General features: G+C 50.5%; 2 protein-coding genes across 2 annotated transcripts in view; both read right to left on the bottom strand.

The window, feature by feature from the left end:
* Nucleotides 1-946: 946 nt before the first annotated feature.
* Nucleotides 947-3,737, bottom strand: LOC119877227 (60S ribosomal protein L23a-like). Its single transcript, XM_038562535.1, has 2 exons — nucleotides 3,540-3,737; nucleotides 947-1,465 (listed from the first exon to the last, which is right to left on the bottom strand). The coding sequence occupies exons 1-2, from the start codon at nucleotides 3,735-3,737 to the stop codon at nucleotides 962-964; spliced, it is 702 nt and encodes a 233-aa protein (XP_038418463.1). The 3' UTR covers nucleotides 947-961.
* Nucleotides 3,738-4,608: 871 nt separating this feature from the next.
* The window catches only part of CDHR3 (cadherin related family member 3), a 60,588-nt gene continuing 48,696 nt past the window's right edge, over nucleotides 4,609-16,500 (bottom strand). Inside the window, exons 14-20 of the mRNA XM_038562721.1 lie at nucleotides 14,667-14,917; nucleotides 12,466-12,647; nucleotides 10,365-10,378; nucleotides 9,136-9,167; nucleotides 7,120-7,168; nucleotides 5,242-5,538; nucleotides 4,609-4,995 (exon numbers count right to left, since the gene is read on the bottom strand). Of these exons, the coding sequence (XP_038418649.1) occupies nucleotides 4,928-4,995; nucleotides 5,242-5,538; nucleotides 7,120-7,168; nucleotides 9,136-9,167; nucleotides 10,365-10,378; nucleotides 12,466-12,647; nucleotides 14,667-14,917 (893 nt within the window). The 3' untranslated portion in view covers nucleotides 4,609-4,927. The remainder of the gene's footprint in view (nucleotides 4,996-5,241; nucleotides 5,539-7,119; nucleotides 7,169-9,135; nucleotides 9,168-10,364; nucleotides 10,379-12,465; nucleotides 12,648-14,666; nucleotides 14,918-16,500) is intronic.

Raw genomic sequence — 16,500 nt, forward strand, 5'->3', positions numbered from 1 at the left:
ATCCTTCACTAGGATATAAACAGTAAGAGCATTGTTTTATTCACTGCTCTATCCCCAGAGCCTAAAATAGTGTCTGGCACCTTGTAGGCATGCAGTGACTATTTGCATGGTGATTATCATAATGTTTGTCCAGATCTAGTTGGAAAAGCTGTGGCTCTGCTGCATGACCTGGGTAGCACACCCACGGCAAGCTTGCATAATTCAATCCAACTCTACAAATGTTTGTTGAGTGCTTGTCACATACCCAGGAGGCACTGCATGGGGCTGCGGTTGTTCCCTTGAGTTACATAGGACATGCGTCAGCAGACAATTGATGGAAGGCTGGGATTCTTTTTTTTTTTTTTTTTAAGATTTTTATTTATTTATTCATGAGAGACAGAGAGAGGCAGAGACACAGGCAGAAGGAGAAGCAGGCTCCATGCAGGAAGCCCAATGCAAGATTTGATCCCGGGACCCTGGGATCACACCCTGAGCCAGAGGAAGATGCTCAACCGCTGAGCCACCCAGGCATCCCAGAAGCCTGGGATTCTGAATGCTTTAGCCTTTGCTCATAATTTCTCTCTTGCCTACCTCAAACTCATCTCTACCTTTAAGGTCCCATGGGTTCCAGGTCCCCGTTATGCTCAGAGACAGCTGTGGCCCGCACTTGCCTGCTCCAGCACCTACTACCTATGAAACTGATTTAGTCCCCATCAGGTACCTGTGTGGTAGCTGGTTGTCTTTTTAAAGAGTTGATTATCTTCTCAGTTGGATTATTCCCTTTTAGAGCAGGAGCCACATCTCACCCCCAAAACAGACGATGCACAGGAAGTTCTTGGTGGTCTGAGCCTCACCCCATTCCCCCACCTGGCCTGCGTTTGGTTCCCTGAACTCCAGAGCACGGATGTCTCACTGACCCCAGGAGATTTTTTTTTTATGGTGAAAAAATTTATATTTAGATTTATAGCCAGCTGGACTCAGTTTAGATGATCCCAATTTTGTTGGCAACATCCAAAGCATCATAGTCAGGAGCCAGTCGAACATATGCTTTCTTCTCTCCATCAGGCCTGATCAAGGTGTTGACCTTGGCCACATCAATGTCATAGAGCTTCTTCACCGCCTGTTTGATCTGGTGCTTATTGGCCTTGACATCCACAATGAACACAAGTGTGTTGTTGTCTTCTATTTTCTTCATGGCTGATGCAGTAGATAAGGGGAACTTGATGATGGCATAGTGATCAAGCTTGTTTCTCCTGGGGGCGCTCTTTAGAGGATATTTGGGCTGCCTGCGGAGATGCAGGGTCTTGGGTCGTTGGAATGTAGGTGACGTGTGGATCTTCTTTTTTTTGTGACTGTGCATGCCTTTCAGCACCACTTTCTTTGCTTTCAAAGCCTTTGCTTTGGCTTCGGCTTTGGGAGGGGCAGGGGCTTCCTTTCGCCTTAGGTGCCATCTTCGTGAAAGGGCCCCAGGAGATTTTCTAGTTTTCTACTCGTGGTGGTCGCACCCGGCTCAGCACTGCCATTCGGAGATGTACACTGGCCTGATAGCCCAAGGTCCCCGACTCAGGCATCTCAATTATTTTCTGACAAGGGCTCTCCATTAAATCTTTTACAAAAATATTTGGATAGTTCTGAATTATCTGTTCTTCCAGAAAGGTTTGGGTTCATTTATGTTTCAGACACAACACTCAAGGGACAGGGTATCTGGATGGCTCAGTTGGTTAAGCATCGGACTCTTGGTTTCAGCTCAGATCGTGGGATTGAGCCCTGCATCAGGCTTGGCACTCCATGCAGGGTCTGCTTTCCTAAATAAAAAGAAGAAGGAAGGAGAAGGGAGGAGGAGAAGAGAAAAGGAGAAGAAGGGAGGAGAAGGAGAAGAAGAAGGAGAAGAAGGAGGAGAAGGAGAGGAAGAGGAAGAAGAAGAAGAAAACGAAGATGACGAAGACGACAACGAAGATGACGAAGACGACGACGAAGACGAAGATGAAGAAGATGAAGAAGACAAAAAAGATGAAGAAGAAGACGAAGAAGAAGACAAAGACGAAGAAGACCCAAAGAAGCAAGAAACAAATAAGCCCCCCAAAGGTTCTACTTCCACTACTACCCTGGCCTATCAGCAGGCTAAGGTCAGCTGTAGCTGACAGAGGGAAGCTCCTCAAGGGCAGGGATTTGGGGCAGCTGTATTTACTAATGAGTCAACAGCTGGCACACAGGAGCGGCTCCATCAATATTTATTGAATGAATGGGGGTTACAAATACGCACATTAAGTTTGGAATGAGAAACGACAAGTCTCGATAGCGATCATTTTCAATATTCACTCATTGGGTCACTTGGGTTTTCTGAGCCATCACAAAGCACATGACCTCAAAAGGCAAACGAGAGGGGTACAGATGCGGAAGAAGGCTCTGAGGAGTGAAAGCGTCATGGGCCAGTTTCTGTTCACGAGCCACACATGCTTGTAACAGCCTGCTTCTCACTGAGCACGACGGAAGCTCGGACTCCAGACTTTATCACGTGGTTTCGGATCCCTCAACAGTCACGGGTCCCTCCCTGGTCTAAGCCTTGAATGTCTCCTGCCCCGATTTTATGACTCAGAATCAGGCAGCTCAACATTAGCTACGAAAGTCCATGTGTGTTTAAGGCCTTGCAAGGGAAATGTGAGAAAATGTTCACAAGGTCCATAGCACTCCCTGGCTTTATTTTATTCAGACAAGCCCCCCACCCCCGCATTTCTTTTTTCTTTTTTCTTCCAAAACCTGGTAAATGTCAGAAAAGAACTGGCCTCAGCCCTGGACCCGAGACTTCTGATTTCCCCTTACCCAGTAGCCAGAGATGCAAAGGAAGAAGCAGATTTTTCTCTTGGCCAAAGAACATCTCACCTGGTGCCTGTTCCTGACCCCACGTCTCGGCTTCCTCGGGGCTCACATGTTGGGCCTTAGAGGCCAAGTGGCTCTTCCTACAGGTCACCAGATAAGAAACAGCTTCTCAGGCAGACTCCAACCTTCAGAAGTCCTGCCCTGTGTCTGACTTAAGTCTTTCCTTCTGGCCGAGGAGCCCAGTTCCCCCTCGCCCTGTCATCACTGGAGAAGGGGGAGCAGCTGCTCACTGCTCTCCTTTTAATCTTCCTTAATGGGCTCATAAACAGTTATTAGGTCCCCCTGCAGCCTTCTCTGAGCCTCATTTTACTTGCATTGAGGCTGAGAGCTTCTGAGGAAGGCGTTTTACTCAGGGCTCCACAGACTTGTAGAGTCTTAAATGGGTAATCAGCCACTTCACCCACTTTAACCTCCACAAATGAACAGCTCTGCCTCCTTTTGCAAAATTTAAATCTATTCAAGGGAGTTCCCTGGCAACCAACCCTTATTAATAAATCACGCCTGCTCTAGGCCAGGACAGGGCATTTTTAAAATGTTTCTTTCTCTTGAGAAGTCACACTGGTGCACAGGCACACAATAAACACACAGCTGCTCTCTCCAAGTTCGGCATTTGCTGAATTGTGGGCCTGGGGAGTTCTCATCTGGCTCCCCAACTGGGAAGGGGGTGTGCTGCTCTAACAGACTCTCGTCTGGGCCTTTCTTGTGGTTATTGGACGAGGTACGTAGCAGCAGGAGGGGTTGGGGGAGGCCTGGATGCAGAGCTGCAGCCAGACCCACTCAGCCTCCACTAGGCACACACTGGAAAGTTCCATTTTCTGCTTCGGCGTGCTACCATTTATTTTCAGCAGTGCTAACACCCACTGGGAAAGTCCCAGTTGCATGGCTGGTTAGAACTTCCTACTGTGTCTCCCCGCTGTGGTTCCCTGCCATCGCAGGAGGTAGGGAAGGAGAAGGGCAGGGACGTGGTGGTGGGGGGTGTTGATTTAGCCTTGAGACGAGTGAGTGATTTCACTTCCACAGGAATTTGAACCGGGTTGGCTAAGATTAAAAGGACCGACGGCACCAAGTGTCAGCAAGGGAGTAAAGCAATTGGAACCCTCAGTCGTTGGCCGGTGGAAGTGTCAGTCGGAGCCACCAATTTTGGAATTCTTGGCTGATTCCAGCAATGGCTCTAACAATTCCACTCTTAGGAATAATGCTCAGAGCAAATGGGTAACTACGCTCAGCAAAAAAAACCTGCACAAGAAAGTTCATAATGATGGGATTTATAATAGTAAAATACTGGAAGCAGCCACCAGAGTCCGGAATAGATAAATAAACCGAGGCACATTCCTGCAATGGAAGAAGACACATGGTGGACGAGAACTGAATTACTAATCGGTGGTGCAACAGGGATGAATCCCACAGACGTGATGCTGAGCAAAAGAAGCCGGACATAGGGACGCCTGGGTGGCTCAGTCAGTTAGGCATCCAACTCTTGGTTTTGGCTCAGGTCATGATCTCAGGGTTGTGGGGTGGAGCCCCGGGTGGGGCTCTGTGCTCAGTGGGGAATCTGCTTGAGGTTCCCTCTCCCTCTGCCCCTCCCCCGGCTCTTTCTCTTTCTCTAAAATAAATAAATAAATCTTAAAAAAAAAAAAAAAGGAGCCAGGAGCCAGACACAAAAGAATATGTTCTGTGTGATTGCATTTATATGAAATTCTGAAAAGGCAAACCTAATCTATGATGATAAAGATCAGACTAGGGGTTGCCTCGGTGGGGAGCCTACGTTGAGCGCATTACCTTATATCTGTGCACTTGACTGAATGTAACTTATACTTCCCTACAAAAAAGAAGACAAGAAGGGGTCCGTTGTGTTTTTTTTCCCCCAGATGAATAGCTCATTATTTATTCATTCATTGTTTTTCACTCCTCTGCTTCTTTTACAACAGATGTGAGGTGACTTACGAAGGTGTGTGGCTTTGAGTGTGTTTATCAGGGAAGAGATCTGAGGGGCGCTCAGGGCAGGGGATGCAGATGACACCCGATGGGAGGGGAGACCTCGGCGTCCCTGTCAGGAAGTCCTGAGCACTTCCTATGGGGCTTCCCAGCAGTCAACACGAGAAAGGAACATGATTCCGTATCCGAAAGTCAATGGTTCATCTGATTGGAGGATAGAACCCCAAGAGAAATTTCTCCCAGGCCTTCTCAGGAAAGGGCAACCATACAATCAAAGCCCTGTCTGTTTGGAACACCCCATTTGGACCCTGGCTCTCAGCGTCCCTCCAGCCCATGTTTTCACTCTGGGGCTCCCAGCCCTGGGCTGCGAGGGAATTAGGGGGAGGCAGCCTCCTGGAGACAGTCAAGGCCCCCTCCCCGGGGCCCCACACCCAGGTACCCATTACTTTCCTGGGAGCAGTCTGGGGGAAGCCCTGCTTGGGAGGTCTGGGCTTCTGCTCTTGGGGGTGCCCAGCTTGCCATCCTGGTTTCTGGAACCCGGGCTCGCGTCCTCAGTTGGTGCTTTGCCGCTCAGCCCATCTTGCTCCCCGATGCTCCTCGGTGGCCTCCCAGCCCCTTCCACGGTGACGGCTCTGCTTGGAGCAGCTCCCTGGGGGCGGGGCTCTTTCCATCTTAGCATTTGGGTTGAGAGATCTTTCCACTTTCTGGCTCCCGTGTTTGAGTTGAATTCATATACTGCCCCGGTAACTAGGAGAAAAAATATATATAACAGCCATGCAAGTGGAGGAATTCAAGTGCTCTCCTCCCCCACCCCCACCCCTGTCGATTCTTACTCCCAGGGAAAGAGGAAGGGTGCTGGGAAGGGGGGATGGTGAATCGTGGACAGGCTCCCGAATGGCACACTCTTCACCAGCCTGCCCTTCCTACGAGCTGCAGGGCTCCGACCACACAGGTAGCAAATATCATGCCTCCCTGGTTGCAAGATTAGAAAACCACATAAATCTTGAATTCCATGTCAGTTTTGGGCAAATTCTGTTCAGTTTTGGGGCACTTGGGTGGCTCATGGTTAAGCGTCTGCCTTCGATTCAGGTTGGGATCCCAAGGCCCTGGGATCCAGGCCCACGTCGGGCTCCCTGCCTGGAGCCTGCTTCTCCCTCCGCCTGTTCTCTGCCTCTCCCTCCCTCCCTCTCTCTCTCTCTTTCTCTCTCTCTCTCTCTGTCTCTGTCTCTCTCATGAATAAATAAATATTTTTTTAAAATTCAGTTATTACCCATTCTGTTCTGATGGCTTTGTTCTAAGAGCCCCCCCTGAGTCCCCAGATACAAAAAGGAAGTCACCAAGGAAAGGACTGACTCTTATTTCTGTTGGGTTAGCGGAGATCTGTAGACACACACTCGGAGTCTGGCCTCTGCGAGACGGTGCAGGGGAGCCTCTTCACCGTGTCAGAGCGGCAGACACTAATTGGTGTGCCTGTTCACATTAGTGCAGTTGGCTCATTTCTTCCCTTTTTTCTCTCTCAAGCACGCAAATGTCGATAACAGCCTTGGTCCTCCCTGGCTTTTGCCCCAGAAGCCGGGAGTCTCGGGCGATCCCCTGCTCTTGCCATTTCCCTGTGGCATGAGCCTGAGTGCCCTCTCGGCAGAGGATCCCACCAGCACTTATGCTAATGTGGGCACATTATGGTAACAAGTACCTAATAATAGAGGGAAATTTAATTCCAGCAGCAGCAGCAGCCTCTCCTGGAGAGGAGCCATCCTTCCGAGAAGGACCGAGCGGCTTGCATGTGAGGGTGGCAGGGAGCCAGCACACTTGCCTCCCGAGTTTGGTTTCCTTCCTTTTATTCACATCTATAATTGAGCCTTTGTAAGCAGAGGGATGTGTGTAAAGGAGCTAAATTTGGAGCTGATTTCATGGGGGTGAGGGGAGCTCGGGAGGCCAGCTTTACCTTATGTTCATCTTGCCGACCAAGAAAAAATTCTTGGCCCTGATCTAGGGGAAAAAGGAGCCAAGCCTGCCATCTCTGCATCGCTCTCACTACCAATAGGATGGTTGGTGTTAGAAGTCTGCAGAAAGGATGGGGGGAGGAGGCTGAGCTCCAAAGAAGACGCGGATGGGTTTGTGATGCGGGAAGGGAGGCTAGCGAGGGGGGGCCCGGGTCCTGTGCTGGAGCATCTGCCACCAGCTCTGCTCGGGGCATCTCCGCGGGTGGCAGCAGGAAGGGTCGGGACACAGAGCCAAACGGAGGGACAGACGGAGTTTAGAGCCGGGCAGGGGAGGGGGTGTCTCCGTGACTCTACCAACTGCTGGATGGCATTGCCACTGAATTACCTGGGTCTATGGCTTCTCCATCAAAGACAGAGCTCAACTGAATTGTTTCCTGAGGAGGAGAGAGAGACGGCGTCAAGCACGACCCTACACTCCTCCCGCCAGGCCGGCGGCCCATCCTCACAGCCTGCTACGGTCCTTGCCCTCGGCTTCCAGAGCCTCGTTGACTCGCTCCCAGCCTAGATGCTGGGGACCCAGCAGGGACCACCACTGGGTTGTGGTTTTAAGATTCACACGTGTTTAATGTATAGGCAGGAAAGGAAAGGACAGTCCCAGATGCAGAAGCGATATTCCGTACGGTTCACCTGGGGGGGTTGAGGGGGAGGGGGCCGTAGATCCCACACGCGAACATGTACAAAAGCAGCTTACATGCTGACCCCACCAGCAAGGGTGACGTAGCTCTTCCCAGCCCCCAGGGCCGGGGGGCACATTCTAGAAAACGGTGCTGTGGGAGCTAACCAGTGCGGGCCAAGGTGCTGTGGGGGTGGGAGGGGGTGCCCGCCGGAGGGCAGGAAGGCCAAGGCCGGGGGCCGGCTGCCTTCACAGAGCTTGCAGCCTGGGGAGCCGCTGCCAGCAGGTGCACGGCCCAGAGTGACAAGGTTGCTGGTGGGGCTGAGGCACGCTCAGGGACGCAGGGGGCCAGGAGGGCACTTCATCCAGCCCGGGAGGTGGGAAAGCATCCTGGGTGAAGGCCATCTAGGCTGCATGGAAAGGAAGGCAGACATGCCACGCGCTTGCCCTGGCCGAGACCTACTTGGCCTCAGTGCGGCCTGACAGGCCGACGGGCGAGCGAGGCACAGAGGGGTGCAGCAGGGGTGCATCTGGGCCCGGCCTGCCTTCCCTACACCCTGGGCTCCACGCCTCTTCCTTCCCGGACCTCTGTCCTCATGGAAACACCCACTTCGGCCACAGGGCCCTCCGGAGGCGCCCTTGTGCAGCACGCTATCGGGGTGTGTTCGGAGTCCCGTGGGCCTTTCCACACCGGGCTCGTCACACCAGGCGTCATCTGCTACCTGGCCGCAGCTCCCGGGCTCCAGCAAGAGGCAAGGGACGCCGCACGGGTCTTAGCCGATCCAATAGTTCAGCAGCTGCACTTTTCATGGTCGTGGGGACTTATTTGATTGATTTAATCTTACGTATTTCTAAGGTGCCCTGTGAGTGGCATCCCCAAGGGTACTTGCCTTGGACAAGTCCTTAGCTAAGACTAAGGAGATAGGAGATGCCCTCTTCCCCCCGCGTGTAGACAGGCCCGTAGGGATACGCACTTGGGTGACGGACAGAGGCAGAGATTCCGGGGCACTGGATCGTGCTCCTCGTTGTGCACGTCATTCCCCCGATTTATGAGTCTTGGATCATAACAAAACCTTATTCTCAGGGGGTGAGGGAGACTTGGAGGGTCACCGCCACTCCCCAGTGGGCAGAGCAGGTTCAGTGAAGAAGATCAAGGAGGTCGGGGTGGGGGGAGCCGGGGAGACTCCCCAGCTCTCTTGTAACACTTTGCATCCCATGACTCTGAACGGTTTTCAAGACCATTCCCCACCTGGGATCCCAGGGTGGGGATTGTCACTGTCATTTTACAGATGAGCAATCTAAAGCGTAGAGAGGCCAAGGTCACACCTGTGGGCACAGCCAACCCCTGGCCCAGGCGGCGCGCTGCCTCCCTCATTTTTCTTCCAGGTTGTGGAACAGCAAAGGAAATCTAAATCCCGCCAGAGGCCAAGGCTCCAGTTCTGGTCTTTAAGCTCTTCGCCCCCCACCTCACTCTCCTGGAGCGTTGGTGTAGATGATAAACACCACTATTCAATATTTATGAAATCCACTTCTGCAAATATATCAGCAGACATGTTCAGTGGAGGGAACAAATTTTAGCGGGAGCTCGTCACACAGCAACCCGTTCTGCAGCCAGACACAAGCATCTCCCTGAATGGTAAACACCCCCACGAGGCTGTGGCGGGGTCCACCCGGGAGGGCCCCCCCCCACATCGCCCAAGCCAGGTGCCCTGTGGCCACCACACTTACCACCAGTATCTCTGGTTTTGTATTTTTCGTTTCTGCAGGGAAAAGAACAGATAGAAGTGAAGCTTCCTGGACACTAAATTGACCTTAAAATTCTACCCCCACAATGGGATTTCTCGTAAACAGGCTTTGAACGTAGTATTGCAGACACAACAAGGAATTCTCTGTCTGGAGAGATGTTTATTGACAGCTTTCTGCCTTCTCAGAAAAATACACACACACACATCATAATAATATACCAAAAAAAATTTTAATGTTACTCTTTTCTCCGTGTATTGCTATGACTGGACCTTGGAAATTAGCTTTTTAATGAGAGATAAGAAAGAAAGATCCAGTTGATACATTTGTTCATAATGTGGGGATTCTTTGCATCCATTCCCCACGGCCTTTTAAAAAAGTAACCAGGGTGGGTGACAGTCTGTGAGGACCTCATTAAAATCATTTCTTTTGATATGATCAATAACCATTATAATCAAATTTCTAACTCCGCTTAGACATGCCTTGTGCAGGTCAGACACGCACACCTAGGGATTGAGTGATTAAAGCAATCTTTTAAAACACACACACACACACACACACACACACACACACTTTCCAATTCTCTGTCCAGTCTCTCCCTATAGCCTGGATTCCCCTGGAAGCAGGGGCTGGGTGCTGACATCCCCTGAGGCTGGGTGTCCTTATTCGGATGGACTCGCAGTGCACATCTGACTGCACCCTGCCCCCCTTTCTAACCCGCCTGACCCAAATAATGTGTGAAAATGATCACATCCATTACAATCTGAGAATAAAGTGTCATTGGTTCTTGAAAAAGGGGGGCATCTGTCCAACACAGAGCATTAGCTGTCCTGAGAGGAGGGGGGTCGCACCCTCCATGTGCAGCCGCGAGCAGACACTGTGTTTAACTCACAGCGAATTCTTCACTCCTGTGCCTCTAGGGGCCTCAGTTCAGCCGGGTGGAGGCAAGTGTGGGTGGGACCCAGGCAGGACTTGGTGGACAGATCTGAGCGGGCTACTGGCACCAGGCGCCCTGCCCTCCCCTTCCTCTGCCTACATCTGTCCTCTGCGTCACTTCAGCCACAGGCGATGTGGCTGAAAACGCACGGAGACAGAACCGCTCCCTGATTCTACACCCTGAGTTGGAATGCTTTTATTTGGAACAACAGGGCAAGCAAAAGCCAGCAACAGCAGCAGCAGCAGCCACACACAAGGGGAATAGGCATGGTACATACCTCCTTTCTCCGCCCTGTGGGGAGAAAACAAGAGATGGACAAGTGTTAACCTGAGAGCACTCTGCACGGGTGCCCGCGTGATAACCTGGCGCCTTTGGGCAACTGTGTTCCTTGGGATTCAGGGACTGATCGATCGAGGGGATGGGCATGGGGCTAAAATGAAGGCTGAGCTCCTACCGCAGCTCCAAACAGAGCAGCTCCGTCACTGGTGGTGCGGGGCGCAAGAGGTGCTGGGAGTTGAGAAGTTTGAAAATTATTGCTTTGTAGAACTTGAGGGAATATATTTCCCCTGACAGCACAGGTGAGAGCATGGCCAGCGGGCCTGGCAATTCGTCCTGCCTCATTTTTCTCCCCAGTAGCCAGCTTGAGCAGAAGGCTTGGCTCACAGCAGGAAGCTTCAAGGACTGGCAGCTAAACCGTATTTTCCTATAACACCAAGACCTGGACTTGGATGCTAAGCCCCTTTCCCATGATAACCTGGGGTCCCCTAATTCTATGACTCTAATTTTATTCTTTGCTGTTGGACAGACGTTGGCTGCCCTAGGGGATACCTAATTTCCAGAGAGGCCAGGCCTGAGTCTGCGTAACGAGCTACTTTTCCTTTTTTAATTCAACCATGTTGGAAACAATTAATTTTTAGGATGTAAGTTAAGGCCACCAGGTTCAAGGAACACTTAACCATAAATTGCCAGAGAGTTACAGTGTCTAGTGGATGACTTCCTTTAAGAACTTGTCTCTGAACCCCATTAAGGACCACCACCATCCTTAAAAGCTCAAGTATCACTCATTTGAAGTCAATTTTTTCTTCCAAATCAATTTGTGAGTAGAGCCCAAACAAAAATGCCTTTTTTTGATTTCAGCAGATGCTCAAGGGTTTCTTACCTTGAAGTCAAGGTTGCCAATAGCAACAAACCTCCCCAATAAATATGGCAAAATGCAATGCCCATGTTTATGCTCACGCCTTATACTTTTGTAGGGTCTTTTCATTCCCAGATTTCAAATTATTTGATCGTACTAGTTAATCTTCAATATACCTTTAAAAGGAATATGAAATCTCATCACGCTCTCGTTGTGCCAAAACTCAGGTCCCAATATCTTGAGATCCTTGAGCATAGAGCTAAACTTGGAATCTAGAATCCTGAGCTCACTGGGACTCACCCACAAAATAAAATGCAACAAGACTTAAGTACTCTATAAGCCTTTACTCAACATCAGGAAGAGTGCCGAGTGCTTCCTTTGCATTTGCTCATTTGATTGTTTACTTTTCAAATAAGGAATTGAGATTCACAGAGGTTTCCACTCTTGTCTCAGGCCATATAGAAAATGCCGAGCCCTGATCCGAACCAGGCCTTGTGTCTCTCCAAAACCCAGGCTCAGAACCATCATGCTGTCATGGTGGGAGCTTCTGAGCCTCAAGAAACTGGGTCAGGGGAAGCTGGGAACAACGAAGTGCTCTCTCCACTTCACTCTGGCGTCTCACTGCAGCCAGTAAAAGACACTCCGTGGAGTAGGTGGTAAGAAGCATGTGAGTGCGCAAGAGGCAACAAGAAGGAGGGAAAATAGGGCTCTGCTCACAGCCCTTGAGAGTGAGAGATTGGGGTCACATGCAAAAGAACAATGATTATTTAGTCACACAAAAGCTCAGTGAGTCACTGGAGCCAAAAGCTTAATTCCCTTATCAGTTTTCTGGGGTTCCTCTAATTCCATCCCATCCGTTAAATATTCTACAAACACCAGCCCAGCATATTCTATCACTACTCACAACCAAGCTTGCTTCTTTTTTTTTTTTTTTTCTGAAGCTTTTATCCAGGGCAAGGTGACCAGAGGATGAAGCCCCCACGTCACTGGGAATATATCGAGGACAGAGGCAGGTGCCAGGAAAAACCAAAAGAGCCATTTCCTAGCCAAGCAGGTGATGAAGAGGGTACCAGGGCTGAGGGGAGCTGGGATGCCTACCCCACATCCACTTATCCTTCCTTCAGTCCGGGCACCCTCTCTACCCTGTAGAGAAGTCCTGATTCCTACCTTCCCTTCTCCTGACAACCCTGGAAGTCTGTCCTGAAGGAAGTGGTGGAAAGGGCCCAGCCCACTGGCAACTTACGGAGGTTTCTTGAGCTTCTCAGTCTTGCGGGGGCAGCGTCTGTGGATGGTTTTGGCCAACAGGACGAGCAGGGACACCAGGAGGCCCAGAAGCAATATGGAGCCCAAAGTGAGGACAAAAGGCACGTACCATGCTGATGGAGAATAGATGTTTTTTCTCAGGACCTGGTAGATGATCTTGGGCTTTAAAGACAGAGAGCGGGTCGGGTGAGTGGAGGGTGGTTTTTGGAGACATGTTGGACATGAGCACTCTCTCGTGCTCTACACACCAGGCATCCATGTACTTATAGTTCTTGCTGCTTCAACCCATCACCTTATATATAGTCTTTCAAAGCACCCATGAGGTCAAAACCCAGAATGTTTAGGGAACTGAAAAAGCAACTCTGGACCTATTTTTTACTCCCTTCTTCCCTTTCTCAAATGCTAAAAATCCCATTGACTTTTTTCCTGCCAAATCATGGCATAACTCTGGGATGAATATAACCATTGTCTCCCACTGGGAAGGCACGCGCCATGAAAGTTGTTCTTTTTAACACTTTGTAAGCTTTTCAGGACTCTCTCACTGCAAGCTGTGCTGCAAGATATCACAGGGCTGATATCACAGTGAAACCTCAGGTTTGGCATTTGCTTCCTAGAGAGGAAGACAGACACCAAACAAGGTACGGAGATTTGGGAGCTGGAGATGTCACAGTCGGGTTCATGCTGTGAGTCCCAGAAAGGTGCCTACTGACTCCCACCACAATGGAAAGGCCTTAAGAGTATCTTATGCCTCCATTTGTTGGGATAATATTGACTCCAGCACATGGGGCGTGAACATGGACCAGTTCATGGTAGGGCTTGGACAAGCAGAATTTGACCACCTGTCACAGGTAGCTAAGGTGCTGATGACTCTTTCCCTGCCATACAGCACGTGTGGGGCTGCCTGCTGAGGGCACAATTTTCCTTGGGTGCAGGAAGAAAAGGGAGAAAAGACTCAGCACAAAAATAAAGCCAGTCCCTCCAAGAAGCAGTGGGAGATAATCCTACTGTCAGACTCCAAGCTCTCCCTTCCTTCATCACACTGGTTTTATCGTGACACCTGCTTGTTTTCTTCCTCCTATCTACTACAATCTGTAGTTAATGTACGAATTTGGATATCTGCTCGTCATCTGTCTTCCTCTCTAGATTGGCAGCTCTCAAGCTTTAGCGCACATCAGAATCCCCTTGGAGGCTTATTAAAAACACAGATTGCTGGGCTTCACTCTCAGAGCTTCAGATCCATTAGTTCTGGAGTTGTGGTTGGGGACTCCAGGTTCCAATATCGCTCGCATGTGGCCATGGTGACGATCATGTTGGGTGAGGCCCAACTTCATTATTCTGGAGTGGGCTTAAGAAGAATTTCTAACAGGTTTCCAGGTGATGCTATTGCTGATGGTCTGGGGACCACTGACTTACTATAAGCTCCATGACAGCAGAGATCACTTTTGGCTTGTCACCAAAGAGCTTGGCATATTATATAGGTATTCAATCAATATTTGTAGATTGAACCAATGAAATTTTTTGGAGGGGAGTAGGGTGCAGATGGGTACATAGGGACTCTTCAAAAGGAGTGGAGAAGAGCACCTGACAGCTACCTGCTTTCATGGACATTGACTTGCAATGGCCCTTAAGAACAAGCACAGGGGCACCTGGGTGGCTCAGTTGGTTAAGCCTCTGCCTTCAGCTCAAGTCATGATTTTGGGGTCCTGGGATTGAGCCCCACACCAGGCTCCATGCTCAGTGGAGAGCCTGCTTCTCCCTCTCCCTCCATTCCTCCCTCTGCTTGTGCTCTCTCTTTCTCTGTGTCAAATAAATAAGTAAAATCTTTAAAAAAATAAAAAGAGCAAGCACAGAAGTGAAATTGTGAAGGTAGCTGTTGGCCATATGTCCATGAAAATCGGCTCCTGTGCCCCAAGCACTGTAGGTGGTCAATACCTGACTTATCACAAGTCGGTGAAGAAATGCATATTCTGCTTTACCAACACAGGAAAAGCTAATGGTTCTGCAAATCCAATGTCTCCCTTAGATCTCTGCCTACGACCCCAGCCCATAGTTGGCTTTCCTGGCAACATCCTAACACCTCGACTCTTTTCAGCCCATCCCTTATCTGTCTTGGGGTACGGGGCTCCATCCAGGTACATCACAAGGAATGTAACTGGGGCATCAAGGTCCCAGGGCCCTTACCCTAGGGGTTGTGGTGACAGCGGTGGTGGGATGAGGAATGACGCTAATGCTCAGCGTCACTGTCCCCGTTTCAACGTGAGCCTGAGCTTTCTTCCTGCCAGACAGCAAGTTGTCATCAGTTACGTAGACAAGCAGCTTGTAGTTCCAGATCTTATCAAGCCCACTGGCGTAGTCGAAGCGTGTCATGAGGAACAGGCTTGTAATGTTGGACCCAGCGTTGGGAGAGAAGGTAAAATGACCGTTGACGTTGCCTAAGTGCGATTTGACACAGGGATTTGGGGAAAAGAGAGAAAAGAGTAAGAAAAGGATTTAGAAGAAAACTGTATTCCATCAATTCCTCAAACATCCACGCCTCAGGTGTAGACCGTGTCTTCTGACGCACCAGAGCCAGGTCACTGATAGGATAAGGGCCGTAACCAGAGACCTCATGGGTACAGGAAAACTCTTGCAAGGCACCTGGGTGGTCAGTTGGTCAACGGTCTGCCTTCGGCTCAGGTCATGATCCCAGGGTCCTGGGATCGAGTCCCACGTCAGGATCTGTGCTCTGTGAGGAGTCTGCTTCTCCCTCTGCCTCTGCCACTTCCCCTGCTCCTGCTTGCTCTCTCTCTCTCTCATGCTCTCTCTCAAATAAACAAATAAAATCTTTAAAAATAAAAAAGAACTCTTGCTCACCGACGGTGCGGCTACAGCAAGAATGAGGTAGAAAAGCACAGCCCTGTCCCGTCCCGGAGAACGGCTGCCATCTCTCTGAGCATCAGGCAGAGATCTAATAATCCTGGGGGAGCCCCTCCAGCCAACCCTACTGACAGCGTTTATCCGGTACCAGTGCGGAACTCCCACTCAGGGCAACGGGTGGGAGGGAAGGGGCTCGGGGGCCACGTCTCCAGCCATAGGCCAAATTCACTCCATTGCCCTTTAAAAAAAAAAAAATTATCTATGCACAAGAGACACAGAGAGCGAGGCAGAGACACAGGCAGGGAGCCCGACATGGGACTCGATCCTGGGACCCGGGGATCACGAGCTGAGCCGAAGGCAGACGCTCAACCACTGAGCCGCCCGGGTGGCCCCACTCCAGTGCCTTTGCTGGAACCTGGCAGGCCACCCTGGTCCTGGTCCCAGCTCGGCAGGGGCCGTGGCCCTGGGTGCTCCTGAAGGCACCCCATGCCCGCCTCCCCCACAGCTCGGTTGGGCCCCTAGGCTCACAGCTTAGAGCACCCGGGGTAGAAGCGCTGCCACCCAAGCAGTCCTTGCTCATCCCTCTGGTGGCCCCAGACTCATTACTGACGGAAAACCAGTAAATGGAGCAGGAGATGATGCAATTTTTACTCCCTTAGCAGTGAAGAGCTCCGTAAAGGCCTGAGGGTTCTCGGTATGGATTATTTCCATCCTCACGACTGGAGTCTGGAGGCGGTCTCTGCCCCTGGGCCTTGCGACACAGCCTGCTCGAGAGGCTCCCTGCCGTTGGAGTTCCTGCCTCTGCCAGGGCCCAGCAGGCAGCCGAGATGGATTTTTACTCTTTCGCATGGAATTGCTCTGCTTGTTTGGGTTTCAATCTCTGGCCCCAGCACTTCATTAGATGAGCTATTTTGGTCTAATTTCCATGGGGGGTGCTCTTTTTTTTCCCCCCCCACAGTGGTATATTTTTAAAGAGAGAACGTGAATGGAGTAAAAGAGAATTCCTGAGGACACGTTTCAGAATGCATTTAATCTCTTTAATCTATTATTACTCAGAGAGAGGACTGGGATCCCCCTGCCGCCCTCACCCCACTACAGGCTTGCAGGAAAAGAGGTGGTTCAGGAGGAGGACCAAAAAAATTTATACTAATATGGTTCA

This window comes from Canis lupus, chromosome 18 (genome assembly GCF_011100685.1).
Source record: "Canis lupus familiaris isolate Mischka breed German Shepherd chromosome 18, alternate assembly UU_Cfam_GSD_1.0, whole genome shotgun sequence".
Classification (NCBI taxonomy): Eukaryota; Metazoa; Chordata; class Mammalia; order Carnivora; family Canidae; genus Canis; species Canis lupus.